Source organism: Neophocaena asiaeorientalis, unplaced genomic scaffold (assembly GCF_003031525.2).
Source record: "Neophocaena asiaeorientalis asiaeorientalis breed wild unplaced genomic scaffold, Neophocaena_asiaeorientalis_V1.1 scaffold160, whole genome shotgun sequence".
Classification (NCBI taxonomy): Eukaryota; Metazoa; Chordata; class Mammalia; order Artiodactyla; family Phocoenidae; genus Neophocaena; species Neophocaena asiaeorientalis.
This window is the reverse complement of record NW_020175675.1, coordinates 3,531,590-3,546,652: the sequence shown is the minus strand read 5'-3', so window position 1 is coordinate 3,546,652 and position 15,063 is coordinate 3,531,590. Positions and strand designations below refer to the sequence as shown.

At 40.2% G+C, this 15,063-nt stretch overlaps 1 protein-coding gene across 1 annotated transcript in view; it reads left to right on the top strand.

Annotated features, from left to right (window-relative positions):
- The window catches only part of SPTLC1 (serine palmitoyltransferase long chain base subunit 1), a 69,362-nt gene extending 55,423 nt beyond the window's left edge, over positions 1-13,939 (top strand). The window contains exons 10-15 of the mRNA XM_024731947.1: positions 1,605-1,700; positions 2,059-2,155; positions 3,256-3,310; positions 7,430-7,547; positions 10,866-10,939; positions 12,551-13,939. Coding sequence (XP_024587715.1) covers positions 1,605-1,700; positions 2,059-2,155; positions 3,256-3,310; positions 7,430-7,547; positions 10,866-10,939; positions 12,551-12,644 — 534 coding nt within the window. The 3' untranslated portion in view covers positions 12,645-13,939. The remainder of the gene's footprint in view (positions 1-1,604; positions 1,701-2,058; positions 2,156-3,255; positions 3,311-7,429; positions 7,548-10,865; positions 10,940-12,550) is intronic.
- The last annotated feature ends 1,124 nt before the right edge of the window (positions 13,940-15,063 follow it).

The following is a 15,063-nucleotide window of genomic DNA, read 5'->3' as shown; positions in this document are numbered from 1 at the left end:
TTTGCTCCTAGAGCCTCGGAGAGGAACAGTGTGGGCCCACCTGCAGGACCTGTCCTCACCCACCACTGTGTAACCTGTCCTTACCCACCTCTGTGTGGTTGATGTGAAGGAAGCTTTTCTCCAAATCTTGTGCATAAAAGTTTTGCAACTTGTGTTAAAATGTTGAACTATAAAACATAAACTCACCTTAGATTATTTGCATCCCTCTACCCATACAGACCTAGAGAAAAATGTAGAGCAGAATGAATATCACACCAAGTTGACTGAAGCATACTCTTCAAAGACAAACTGACATTTGGCAATAAAATGCACTGAAGAATTTAAGATAAATGGAAATGTAATTCAAGTAAAATTTACACCAGAGCAATTTTTAAGGCATGAAAATTTTAAAGAAGGAAAAAGCACTATCTAATTTCACTGTTCTAGTTTTCTCACTGCTTCCAGCAGTTGTCTCAGAGGTAGTATTTATAATGGCTTGAGTAAGAGTGCAGAATGTATGAACCTTATTTGGACCCTAATTCAAACAAATACTGTGAAAAACAAGCTTTGTGAGACAGAGATTCTTGAACACTCAGTATTTGATATTAAGAAATTTTTCATTTTTTAAGTGTGGTAATGTTTTTGAAAGAGTGCATATCTTTTAGAAATGCACACTGAAATATTTATAGATGAAAACATAAAAAGTCTGAGATTTGCTCCAAAGAAATGAAGAGGGCAGTAGGGGGCTTATACGTGGAACAGGATTGTCCATAAGTTGATAATTATTGAATCTGGTGATGGGGATTCTTCATACTTTTGTATATGTTTGAAATATTTCATAATGAAAGGTTAAAAAAAAGAAGAATAGTGCACAGGTTTCCTTGTTGGATCTGTGGAACACTTGGGAAAACACCAGATGTGATCTGACCAGTCATTATTATGGCCATCAGTGAGTAATTACAGAATGGCTGCTGTATGCAGGATGGAACTTGGTGCTGGGGGCTGGAGCAGAAGGTGAGGACCAAAGGAGTGTCGAGCAGTTGAGAAGGTAGTGGGTACTCAGGAGCCCAGTGGGCACATTAGGTTCGTCCACTGCCCAGTTGGTCCATTTTGGTCAGAGCCCATGGTGGCCCATTGCCATCATGTTTGGATAAATTGATTTCATTTTTGAAAAGGTGGAAAAGGTAAATGGAATGTAGTACTTGCTCCAAAGTGTTCAAAACCCTGATAGATTTCTTTTTATTTCTCTCAAGTACCTTCTATGGAGAAGGACAGCTGAGACCACTGTTTTAGCAAGGAAATTATCTTGTACCTCTGAATATGTTTAGTATCAAACAACTTTAGATTTCATCTTTTATCTAGCTCTTCCACTGTGAATAAATCGTCAATGAATGATGGAATGGCAAAAAAGTATAAAGTGAGACATCTTCAGAGGTGGGCTATGAAACATCGGTCCTTTTAACGATTGATTTTGTATGACTTACCCTTTATTTTCAAGGAGGTAGTTTGAGTCCAGATGTTGACATGATTAGTGCTGAAATTTTGTCTCTAGGATTGACATTGGCCTTCCCCCCGCCTTTTCTTTAAATTGAGAAATAACTCCCGCTGTCCCTCTTTTCTGACAGATTGATGATATTGATCTTATCAGTGCCAACATGGAGAATTCACTTGCTTCTATTGGGGGTTTCTGCTGTGGCAGGTCTTTCGTAATTGACCATCAGGTGGGTTCTTTTTAAAAACAGAAGTAAAAACTGAAACCTGTTGCTCCATTGGTCAACTAAAAATGTAACTGCTATTACAAAATTTCATTCTAACTTAGTTTGTCACACAATTTTTATTTAGAAGTAGATTTGTTAAAGAATCATTCAAAATATTTACATTTAGAAGTTATCTCCCTTCCTAAAAAAGTTTTGGTTTTGTTACATAACTTCTGTACATGCCTGGGTCTTACCACCTCACGATTTGTACATGCTATTTGATAGGGAGTGCAGAGATTTGGTGACTTTAGTTTTTTTAGCCAAAGAAAAACAAAGACAAAAAAAAGTGTTTATGTTTTATAACTTGTGTGTTTCTTCTCAGCGACTTTCCGGCCAGGGATACTGCTTTTCAGCTTCATTACCTCCCCTCTTAGCTGCTGCTGCAATTGAGGCCCTCAACATCATGGAAGAAAATCCAGGTATAACCTTTAAACACAGGAAGTCAAAGATACTTCAAGTCATGTTAGCCATGCTGCTGGTTTGCCTTTTTGGAGAAATTAGCTGGAGGAAATGATTTCCCAGACAAAGCTCTGGCTCTGAATTACATTATCTGGCAATTTATGGGAAAAATGATGGTGAAGAAGTTGTCCCTGCCTCAGGGTTTCGGGTTAGAGCTTCTCTCGTGTTTCTGGAGGTGAAGCCAGAGCCAAAGCAAAGCTCGCTCCCTTGGTGGGCAGAGATGCCAGGAAAAGGAGGGACTAGCTCTGGGCCAGTCATCCTTTAGTTTATCAGGGTTTTTTGAGAAATTAGCTGAAGTATGCTAATTCTTGGTACTTATAATTTTATAACTGTTGTCTAGTTTTCCTCATCAGCCTTTGATTCATGAATTGGTGCTGAGGCCATACAGGTTTACCAACTATTAAATCTTGCTTAATGGGCAGTCAACTCAATTTAAAATGTGGTTTTGGGCTGTGATAGCACCTCCTCACCAAAGGCTAAAAGGAAAATGGAAAAGCAGGCCTGGCGTTTGTAATTTTAAATTTTATAAATTTCTAAAGATTCAGCATTGGTTTTAATTCAGAGAATCAGTAAAAGTGAGTGTTTCTGTGTGCACATTCATATGCTTGCTTGTCAGATACCCTGCCACTCCTGTCTCCTCAGATATTTCAGTTTGTGGATTTTCCTTAAAAGAAAGTGAAAATATCAAGAAGAGATCATAAACATTACTGCAGTGTCTGTTTTTTCCCAAATTGTTTAGGGTCTAGAAATATTTAATATATTTGTACCCTTTTGTTCTTGGCCAGATAATTTATAGTATCTTAAGAAGAACAAGAGCCATTGTTTTGTTGTGGAAAACCTCATCCCAGATTTTGCTGAAAGTTGGCTGAGCAGGTGCCAGCTAGTATATGCCACAGATGAAAGTTGGGGACCTTCAGAGGAGTTACTGGCAGTCTATTTGTGTGTTATTAGTGGGCAGAAGGATTTGCTGCATTTTAAATTGATGAACTGGATCTTTAAAAACATTTTTAGATTAGTATATGCAACCTTCCAAATGTACTAATGTATTTGTTTCCTTCAGGTATTTTTGCAGTGTTGAAGGAAAAGTGCAAACGAATTCATAACGCTTTACAAGGGTGAGTTTTACATATTTCCAACCAACTCAAAAGTTTATCTGCACAACATTTAAACAACTTGTGAAAAATTTTGAATGTCACCTCTTTGGTTTTCAGTGCATTTAATAGGCTTGAGTCAGTTTGTCTAAATTGCAGCTAAGAAACCAAAAACACAGTTCATTCAAATTTGTCTCTGTGTGTGAAACCAGAGCATTCATTTTGTCATTGTTTTAAAATATCATAACTTTGTTTTTCTAAAAATGATACAAGCTCATTGGTAAAATACTACAGCAGTACAGAAGGTAACAAAGATGAAAAAAAAATAACACAACATGCTGCCACCAGAAATAACCAGCATAAACACTGGAGAATCTCCACACATCTGTAAGGATAAAAGAATGACAGTGGGCTCATACAGTCCATGCTGCTTTTTAGAAAATCACTGATTTATTTTAAGTTACTTCAAGAAAAAGAAACAAGTGAAATCGAAGTGAACCATATGAGTGTTCTGTTTACTTTCGTTTTAACTACACAAGAGTAGTTCTTTAAGATTCCTCTAGAATTGAGAAAAAAATTGAGGCTAGTGACATCTTCAGGCAGATTTCTTATCTTACAGAAAATGATCTCACCTTGCCTGTGGTTTCTTTTTGCCTTTCCAAGTTGAAACCTGCCTTCTCAGTCATGGAAGTCCTATCCCTATTGCCAGATATGGAAACTAGAAACTTTTCTAAAAAGGACAGTTAATAAATAAGCGGGTCACAGATATTCCCGATAAAGTAGGGGGAGAAATAATTGAAGTCTGGGTCTGACTTTCTGATCCTAACAAAAGTCCTTGTATGATTTATGGTAGAGAGATATTATTGTTTCCAGTTACATTGGCTTATGAAATATTAATAAACCAGTTCAGCCTAGCACATTGGAGTCACTGTCAACTCATGAACACCTACCTCAGATGCCCTTTATTCTATGAGTGTTAATTTGTTTATTTTTTAAATCCAATCCTCTACTTTTCCCAGCTCTTTCACACTTTTTCTTCTCTCCAGAATCCCTAACCCTCTGTCTCACTCCACCCAGTTTTAGCTGACAGCCTTGCCTCATGCTGTCACTTGGGAACTCCCTCATTTTCCCTCACAGACCTGCACACCTGCGGGTATCCGAACCAGTCTTCCCTCGTGTTATAGCCAAAGAAACGTTCCTCCATCCGTCACAGCTCTTCTTTCTTAAGGACCAAGTGCCTTTGGTTGTCTCCTCTCCTTTCTCTTCAGTCTCTCCCCTTTCCTGAGTCATTTGATTAGCATTCAAGTACACCCTGCCCTATCTTGTCTTAAATTCTTCTTTCCTGTGGCCCCATACTCCCCTCTAGCAACTAGCCCATTGCTCTGCTTCTCTTTGTAGCCAGTCTTTTTCCAGAGTTGTTTATGCCCTCTCCACATCCTCACCTCTCATGTACACTTGAAACTACTGAAACCCACCTCTACGGCACTGTACCCAGAATGTTCCTGTGACTACCGAGGGATGACTGTATTTTCTGATGTTAAAACATCCTTGCATTCCTGAGTAAATCCCTCCTTGATTACAGTGTATTTTTCTGCACTGTTAGTTAGAATTTTGAATTTTTATATCCACATTTATAATTTAAATGGACCTATAATCTTTTGTTACAACAACCTTACATAACCTAGGAATCAATGTGTGGTAGCCTCAATAAAGTATTGAGCAGTTTTTCCACTTCCCTGCGTTATGGAGCCATTGTATAAGACCAGGCTTGATTATCTGTTTCTTCAAAGTTGAGCAGGACTCCTCTGTGAGACTCTAGACTTGGGGCCTTTGGGCTGGGCATAGTCTGTGATTATCTCTCTTGTGTCTGTATTATTTCCCCTTTTTATTTTCTGTTTCTGTCGTTTTCATTCTTATGATAATCTGTCCAGGATTTTGCCCAGCACGTTTTTTTAAGTTTGATTTTGTTTTTTACTCATATTTTGTTTTCTCTGATTGATTTTTTTTTCCTTATTTCTCTACTTTCTTGTTTCATTGAATTGTGTTTTTTTTACTCTTTTTTAGCTTTTTACATTTAGGTTATTGGTGTTATTATTTTCCAATAAATATCTTAAGGATAAACATTTCAAAGGCAGTAAGTATTTTCAGTGTTCAGTTCTAAGTAATTTTTTTTAGTCTCCTCTAATCAGTGATTTGCTTCTCTCATCTCTGAGGTTGCATTTGGGAGAGGATGTCAGCGGCCTTTGCTACTTTGGGTCCTTGCTGGAATCTTGAAGAGCCCCTAAATTCTAACAGATAATTATTCATGTCCAGCGCTTTCCCCACACTAAGCACATGATGGAGACCACGTCTGAACTGTTGATTGTTCTATCCCTAGGACCTAGACCAGTGTTTAGTATTTCCATTTGGTAAAATGGGTAAAATAATATGGTAAATAATGTGCTCTCCAGAAATGCTTTTTTTAAGTATAACAGGCTCTGAAACACAGCTTCTAACTTTCTGAACTCAAGTTATAATTCTCTGTCCATTTGGTTTTAGTTAAACTTTAATGTGGCATCCAGGCAGCCAGAAAGAGGGCATTTTGTTTCATTCCTTCTCACACCAACTTGCTCCACCTAACATGTGAGATGAGCCCATTTGATCAAATAATAAGCTCGATTGGGCTTATAGGTGCCTTGTTTGTATCAAGGAAAATCCAGGCCATTTAATTCATATGAAATGCAATTTGAAAAGTAATTTTTTAAGTTCTCCCTGAGAGTACATGACCTAAAACATTTAATACTTCTTTGTGTACAAGTTTAACACATTCAAAATTCACCTAAGAAATGGGTTTTGAAAGCATATTTCTTAGTTTCTACAGTAGTAAAACAACTGATCTATAAGGTTTCCCCATATTCCAGAAGCCCTAGAGTCTAAGATTCCATGATTCAAATCTGCAGCCTGATTTATTGAGAGATCCTAGTGTGATGCATTACATTTAAAGAAAGTAGACACAAATTAATGATGTTCAAGGGTGGTTTGAAAGGCAGGTGAGCTTAGCTTCCTCATTTCATGTGATACTCGGCACAGGTAGTCATTCAGTAAAAGCTTGTTGAGTCCTAAACATGTTTGAAGAATCGAATATGCCAGCAAGTGCTTTTTGTGCTCATTTCATTCTAAGGGAAAAGCAAATCTTTCCAGGTAAAGCAGACTAAATGAAAGCCATTTAAAATGTTTAGCCCAATTTCAAATAGACATGTATCACTCTTTTTGTCCTAGGAGATAGGTCAGAAATCAAGCCATACATGGCTAAATTATATGGCCTATCATTCTCATAACACTGCAATAATCATTTGAAAATACAGGCTTTCACCCCTAAAGAAATCTCCCTTCCTTCCTGAGAAACAGCAGATTTCTGTGCTGTGAATCCTAAGAGAGAAGAAAATAATTGTAATTCAAGAAAAATTTAAAATTAAACATGTACACAAGAAGATAGCTTTACAACCTAAATATATTGTTGGTGATCAAAGTATAAAATTTTAGTGTCAGAAATCATCCCTGTAGTTTATAAAAGACAAGATACAAACTAAACATTTAGAAAATAAGGAAGCAACATTATCAATTATAATATGTTATCCATGGAGGAAACAGAGGTAATAGAAACTGATGGTGCAGACACTTCCCTAAAGTGGGTGATGAGGGAGGCCCCCCTGGACTTGGGACCGGGCGTGTCTGGCGCTAGCCGTGCAAGAACAGGAGAGAGCAGGTGAGAGGAAGCGACAGGGCAGAGGCCCAGGGCTGAGTGGGCCTGCAAGGGGCCCCTTGAGGAGGAGTTGGCCCCAGCCAAGGTGGGTGAGGCACGTAGACTGTCTGGTGGGAGGCTGGGGATGATGCACGTGTTCTCTGTGAAATGTGAGCCGGAGAGTCCCGCGGGACCGGGAATCCTCTTCCCAGCCATGCTGCAGGGTGTCCTAGACTAGGAAGCACTGCCCAGAGCGTGCATTTTTACCTCCCTTTGTCAGATCTGGAATCCCATCACATGATGTTTCCCATGGAAGTCCCAACTTTCTGTCACATTCATTAATGCAGACTTTGTAAAATTATATGTGAGAAATCTGAGCTCGGAAGAGGATTTATGCTTGTGTGTGTGTTACCCTTCCTCAGCATTTCTGGATTAAAGGTGGTGGGTGAGTCCATTTCTCCAGCATTTCACCTCCAGCTGGAAGAGAGCACTGGGTGTCGAGAAAGAGATGTTAAACTACTTCAGGAAATAGTAACTCAAGTGAGTATCCAGTTATTCAGGTGAATCTCTTCGTACTCTTCTACCCTGAACCCAAGCAATTTTTTTTTTTTTTTTTTTTTTCTGCATCGGCAGGCGGACTCTCAACCACGGCGCCACCAGGGAAGCCCCCAAGCAATTTTTAAGGTCATTTTTAAGAATGCTCTCTTTGCCCTAAGAGATTGGGTACAACAGAAATTGTGGTTACCCCTCTGGTGACATGGAATTGTTCCGATGCCCAGCCTTCCTGACATCTGTCCCTGCCCAGTGGAGTCTGTAGCAGTCTCTACTGACAGGCTGCAGGTTATTCCATTGGGTCAATTTTCAGTTCACATTGAAGTTGTGTTCTTTGCCACATTGTATTAAAATACACTTTGCTTCCACTCTGAATAATTAGTCTTCCAGAAAACCCAATTGCTTACTATTTACAAAGCCAGGCTTTTGCACATGTAGGTGGGGATGGCATTGTGTATGGTGATGGCGCACAACACCGGACAGCTGACTGGGGCTGAACACCCAGCATAGCTCAGAAACAGGTCGAAATAATCTTGTAACCAAAAAGGAAGGAAGAAGAGCCACTCCTTTACCGTGCCTAACTTGGGAGCTTGATTTAAATGTCTGACTTCTGAAAGTCTTACTACTAAGTACCTTAGTTATTAACTAAGAAACGCATCACTAGGGAAGATCCCTTGGCCTTTTACTCTTCAGTAGAGCTGCTTTCACCCAAGTCCTCTCCTCACTTTCCTCCTTCTAAAGAATGGTCAAGTGGCCCTGCAGCACTGAGCACCGAGGGGGGTGCTGCCTTGTACTTGAATCTGAAATACATGGAGTATGTATTTGAGAATTTCCTTGTCCTGCTTGTCCTGACGGTTCCTTTCAGAGGCTCCTTCCCTGAGTCCGTGCTGCCAGGCATCAGGGTAGTAGTGACGGTCAAGTCTGCCATGTGCCCCTGCCCGGCTGTGGCACAGCAGGCGGTCACGTGGCTGCTCAGTATGGAGGCTGTGGTGCTAAGCCAGCCTCTGGCTTCAGCTGACCTGTACCCTGCGATGTGTGAACCACAGTACCTGCAGGCATTGATTCATGGAGAGCTTCTTGCAACTTGTGGATCATTGATTCGTGGAGAGCTTCTTGCAACTTGTGGCCTTCCAGAGTCACTTGTCCTAAAAAAACAAAATAAAACCAAACCCAGAATATGAGATTCCTAATTAAGGAAACGTGTCAGATTATGAATGAACAGGCTGGAGTGGCTCTCGCCTTGCTGGGTGAGGAAATGTCACGGATGTCTCCTCAGGTGCAGCTCTGCAAACATGAAAAAAAACTCTTTAAAGGGGAAAAGCATCCCACAGACCTTTTTTACTGCCTCGGTGTTTTTATTGTCATATTACTTAAATGTATAAGCTATAAAAGGAAGTACAACATCCTTTTAATTAGAGCTCCTATACAAATGTAATACCAAAACAAATTTATAACTTAAATATAAGCAGAACAGACAAGCCTAGTAAGAGTCAAATTATGACATTACCTTCATGTGACAGCTGAGTTTGTTTTCTAACTGAGTTGCTGAGTGGTGTGACTGACGCTGACTGCCGCCAGAGCAGCCTTGTGAAGCTGCATGTCCTGTGTTGGAGTCTGTGGTGACACCGTTATTATCCCAGAGCCTCCCCTCCAACCCCCCCTCAAGGTGCTTCTCTACACACTTTGTGTCACGGGACGTGGGCCTTCTCTAGGTGCCAGGGTGTCAGTTCCAGTCAGATACACCTCGGTTCTTTTCTCACTAGGTAGCGACAGCTAAGGTCTTACTGCTACTCTGTTCCAGAGGGAGACTCAGAAAGGGCATGTGAATCAAGTGACTCGATACTTCTCTTACATAGGTTATCCTCATAACAAAAAGAAAAAGTGAGTCTGGACAATTCACAGATCCCAAAATTACATCTGTGGGCTCCCGCTGGATATTGGCTGTCTTCAGGAAATCACCTTGAGAATTGAATGAGGAGAGAACAGGCTCTGGGGAAGGGAACAGAATACTATCTGGAAACTGCATTTGTAGGAAGGAATAGGAAAACTCTTAGAGTTTCTTTGCATCATTGCAGCTTCCATCTTAATAAGTCTTTTGTCCTGTTCCTCTTTGCTTTTTCTTTTCAATATTTGAAAGAGAAAAAAGGATCATGACACCGTAGTTCTTGTTTAAGCTTTACAGAACTGAGCAGTTCTGCCAAATTTTTGTTGACTTCCTGATAAAAGTTTTTACAAACTGAGCTATGGTTTATACTGTTTCTTAACTAGACAGGACTAGAAACAGAGCCAGTCCAGATGTTTGCAGAAGGAGTTAACTTTTCCAAGTACACTTCCAGAATGTAGAATCAGCAAAAGACATTGCCTGCCATTGTTTTCCATCTTTTCCTAGCAGAGGAAAACCTTGCCTCACAGCTTACAGAATGGCCCCTCTTCAGGCAAATACCTGCACTGCCACACGCTGGCACTGATTGTTCTTTCCTTTACAGCACCCCTTGCTCTAGCTGACTGTTTGTTTGTTCATTTGTTTAAAAATACAATTCACGTTCCATAAAATTCACTCTTTAAAGTATACCGTTGAGTGGTTTTTAGTATCCTCACAGGGTTGTGCAGCCGTCACTATCTGATTTCAAAACATTTCATCACCCCAAGGAGAAACCCTTATAAACCATTACCCTCGTCTGACTTTATGCTTTATTTTGATAGTGATTATTTAATTTTTTAAAAAATGTTGGCAGGTAGCTGATGTATTGGAAAGCTGTGCAAAATGTGACACCAGACTCTTCTGTGCTTGGTAGCACTGTGTCCAAGTGTAGCACATGGGAATCAGAGGTGTTGTTGATATTTGACGTGTGAGCAGTTCCTCTCTGAAATGATTCTGCTGGCGTTACTAAGTGCAGCTCTTGGTTAGCCTCCGGGGCTTTGTTGGTCCTGTTTCCCCTTGTCCTAACTCTGCTTTGCCTAAAGTGGTAACCGCTAGTTACCTATGGCTGTTTAAATTAAGTCAGATTCAAAGTTCAGTGTTACAGTTGCACTAGCCATATCTCAAAGTGCCCGAGAGCCACGTGGGCCCCTGACTGCCGTCCTGGACAGCACAGGGCGAACACCTCCATTATTGCAGGAAGTTCTGTAGAACAGTGCCCTCAAGATGATAAGATGATTCTGTGGTATTTTGTTTTGTCTTCTAGCAGTTATGATCGGAAAAATGAATTAAAACTACTCTTGAGAGTAGCATTTCACCGCACCTTCCTGTTTTAATGATCAGTGTCTGCTGTCCAGGTTGCAAATGTATTCCTTTTCCTCATACAGTGCATGGACAGAGGCATCGCGTTAACTCAGGCGCGCTACCTGGAGAAAGAAGAGAAGTATCTCCCTCCTCCAAGGTTGGTAGACTTAAAATTATGACCTGAGTCATTGTTTTCTACTTTAAACTCTGTATGAAATGTATTATGTTTTGAAATTTTTTGAAAGACTGTCACAGGATAAGGAAGAATGTGTATTGTTAAAAGATAGAACGTCACCTGTTTCTGTTCTTAAGCTAGATGTTTTCCCATTTTAATTGAAAATGCCCTCAGGACTCTGTAATTAACTTAATGACACATCTGCAATCCCAAGAACGAACTGGGACAGCCCAGGTTCGCATTGGCGACAACCTACCGCTGTGCTACGGTAGCATGTGCTGGGCCAGCAGTTTCCGCCACCAGGATAGTCCTTACAGTGTGTGTGGCGGTGGGGGGGCACAGTCTGGGGGTTGCTGCTCATCCCACCTCTGGCCCAAGCACTGTGTGGTACTTCATCTGACAAATACGTATTAAACACCCAAGGAAAAGCAAAGTGACAGTGGGGAAAACCTCTACAGAGGTTCAAGCAGCCCTCAATGGGAAGGCGCCTTGACTCATTTAAAATTGGCATTCATTCAACACCTGATTCTGTCCCCTAAGCACTTAAACAGTGTAGTCCAAGAAGGTAGACACCCAGAGCTTGAGGGTTTCAGGGTCATGACACAGGTCAGGGAGGTCACAGAGGAGGAGGGCATGGTTAGTTCTGGCCTGGGAGGGGCTGAGGCTTCCTAGAACAGGAGACACTTAAGCCGAGCCTGCAAAATCAAGCATATCAAACAAGCTGGGGTGGGCATCAGGCCTTCCAGCAGGGTCTGCAGTGGCGTAGAGACCTACAGGTGCATCTGGGGAGCCCAGAGCACAGGTTTGAGAGGCACCATGGAGAGGGAGCCTGGAAGAGTCTGGGAGAGACCCACGAGAGCACACAAAGTCAGCGCTGTGCAGGCGTGGAGCACTGGGCTGGGTTCTGGAAGACTGTTCTGGCACCCTAAAGATCCTGCTCTCTCCGTTCTAGTTACACCATCCAAAGTTGTGATCCTGTGTTTCATGAGGACAGGGGCCACCGTCGTTTTGTGCCCTCAGGACTCTGGGCCCAGCCCAACTCAGTGTGTGTGTGTCCAGTGGCTGATGCAGATGTTTGCAGAGGGGAGTGAGAGGGACAGGGGTAGAAGTGCCCTGTCAGGCTGATATTTCTTGTCTTCAGTTTCCTGAAAACTTGAAAATTTCTGCCTCACATCAAAGTATTGTAGAACCTCTATATGACTTATTGAATTACACTTATGAACAACCACACATTAATATGAGAAACGTTGACTTCCTGCTTTGGGCCTGATACTGCTTGCAGCGGTAGATTGAAAGGACAGTTTCCTGCCGGCCCTGGGCAGAGCCCTACTGCAAGGTTACCTTGACTAGATCGCTACTAGTCCAGGCAGGGAATGGCAAACTCCTATAAATAGCAGATAGTAAAATGCTTTCAGCTTGCAGGACACAAGGTCCCTGCCACAACTACGCAACCCTGCTGGGGCAGTGAGAAAGTGGCTATGGACAGTAGGCCATGTTCCAGTAGAAGAGCTTTATTCACGAAAACAGGTGGCAGGCTGACCCTTGGTATAGACTCTCATTTGACTGTCTTTTGTGTCCCTTATTATTTCTCAGCATTAGGGTTGTGGTCACAGTGGAACAAACAGAAGAGGAACTAGAGAAAGCTGCGACCACAATCAGCAAGGTGGCCCAGACCGTGCTGCTTTAGTCTGGGGCCTGGTGGCCTCTCACCACGCAACACGCAGACAGACCTGAGTCACTGCAGAGTGAGCCAGAGGGGGCCTGCGGGAACCACATAGGGTGTCACTAGATGGTGTGGATATCGACTCAGTGTATGACCATGAAAAGGATGCTGGATACTTAAAAGAAAACAAATCCAAAAGCCCAAGAACTGATTTTCTTAAGAGAAAAACTAATGACAGCGTATAATTGATATTTAAATTGTGCTGTTTAGTACTATTTAAACGTTTTATTAATACTAGTATTTTATATTCTTTTTTTTTTGTCATTGTTTAAAAATGGAGCTTCAGTGTATCTTCTTTCCCTTCTAATGATAAAGATTGTGAGCACTTCTTAATATCTCATAGAAAATTTTCTGCAACATTAAAGCTTAGAGGCACTTCAGCATATATGATACAAAATGTATTGAAGATCTAATTCAACCACATCTTTTTCAGTCTTCGTCATGTGAAGCTCAATGGTGGCTAATATATAAAGAATACTTTATGTGTGATCGTTATAAATTTTTCGTTATATTTGAATCCTAGAATTTTTATATACACTAAATACTGATGTTGCACCATTTCTAACAGTGAATCTTAGCATCCCTAACCAGAGAATAGTCATTATACTTCCTAAGTGAGCAATAATTTAAATCAAGTTCTATTTTATTTTAGTATAATTGACCTTTACATTCGTTATGTGTTGACTTCTAATCTGTTTTCAGAACAGGATTATTGTGATGATCCCAAAATAGAAATCATGTCCTTGATATTTTAGAATATCTAGAATGTGTTCTTTTTTGTATAGGGACGTATAACTACAAGCTTTTTTTCTAAGCTAAAGAAAATGAGACCTTTATTTCTTTTCAGCTTATGAATTCCAAATATCTAAAAAAGATGTGAAAGCACTAAAAATAAAATTTTTAAGCTGTGCTTCAGCTATCTGTTTTTTCTTTAGCAAACCAAGTTGGGTGGTATAAATGTTTGTGATATGTGCCATAAGGTACTACATAAATATTACACTATTACTCCATCTCTTATTAAAGGGAAAGGAATAAAATTATATTAAAAATGTCATTTTATAATATATGTTCATATTAACAAATGGTCTTCAACATCTTTTTAAATAACATATTTTTTTAATGTTTAGTTTCTATTTTGCTCGAGGTATTTTGTACATATGTGCCTTGTGATTGCTGCTGCTTTAAAGGACACAGTACTCTTTGGGGGATGAATCTGTTTTGTTTTGTTTTTTAATGAAATAAACCTACATTCCTGATAATCAGTCTTTTGCATATGTAATCTATTCAACAGAATAGTCTCTTGATTTTAAATTCTGCAGGCCTAGAGTAGTATTCTGTGTGTGTGTGTGTGTGTGTGTGTGTGTGTGTGTGTGTGTTTGTGTCGTGGGGGTTTTTGGAAAATATTAATTTAATTTCTTAGTGCCTTTCTTCAACGTACAGTATCTTGAAATTTCCTTGGTTCCTATTGATTTAACCCTTGGCCACTTATGACTACAAAAATACCAGACCTATTATTTTTATAAACAGATTAGGATTGTAACTTTTCAGCTACTTTTATAATACTCTATAAGTCAAAATTGCAATAATCTAGTTGTTTATTGCTTCATTTAAAAAATGATTGGACGTTCCTGGAAAAGATGGTGGACATTATTTAACTTTATTAACATTATTTAATGCTCACACATTATTTAACTTCAATCCTTGAAACACATCAACACGAACCAAAAATAGAGTCTTTATATTAAAGCTATAGAGTGACCACAATCTGGTAATACACACCACAGAAAATACCTACTGGAAGCAATAAATTTGTATGAAACAAGCAAAACGTTGAGAAACAACAGTCATCTCAAACCTCAAGCAGTTTATAAATTGCTGTTTTAGAAACAGTGAGAGAGAGAGGGTTCTGAAGTGCTCTGTCAACGGACCTCTGTTTAGAGAGGCAGTGGCTGGGTGAGCAGCATGGAAACCTTTTGAGCCGGTTTCCACTCAACAGTTGCCCCCAGGGGAGAAAGAAGCCACCCACAACGGCTCCCTTGCTGTTGTCCATAGAAGGCTCTAGCTCAGGAAATGTGGGGCTTTGAGTCAGGTTAGGACACGTGGACCACAGGCCTAAATATAAAGCTTAAAACTACGAAACTTCTAAGAGAAAGCACAGGAGGAAATATTTTAAATCTTTGGTTAGGCAAACATAGATACAATACCAAAAGCGTAAGCCATGAAAGGAAAAATTGGTAAATTAAGCTTCATTAATTCATTGTTTAATTTGTTCTTCAAAAGACAGCTTGAAAGAAATGAAGACAGGTCACAGACTGTGAGAAAATATTTGCCAATCATATGTAATAAAACATGTGTATCCATAAATATAAAGAACAGAACCCCA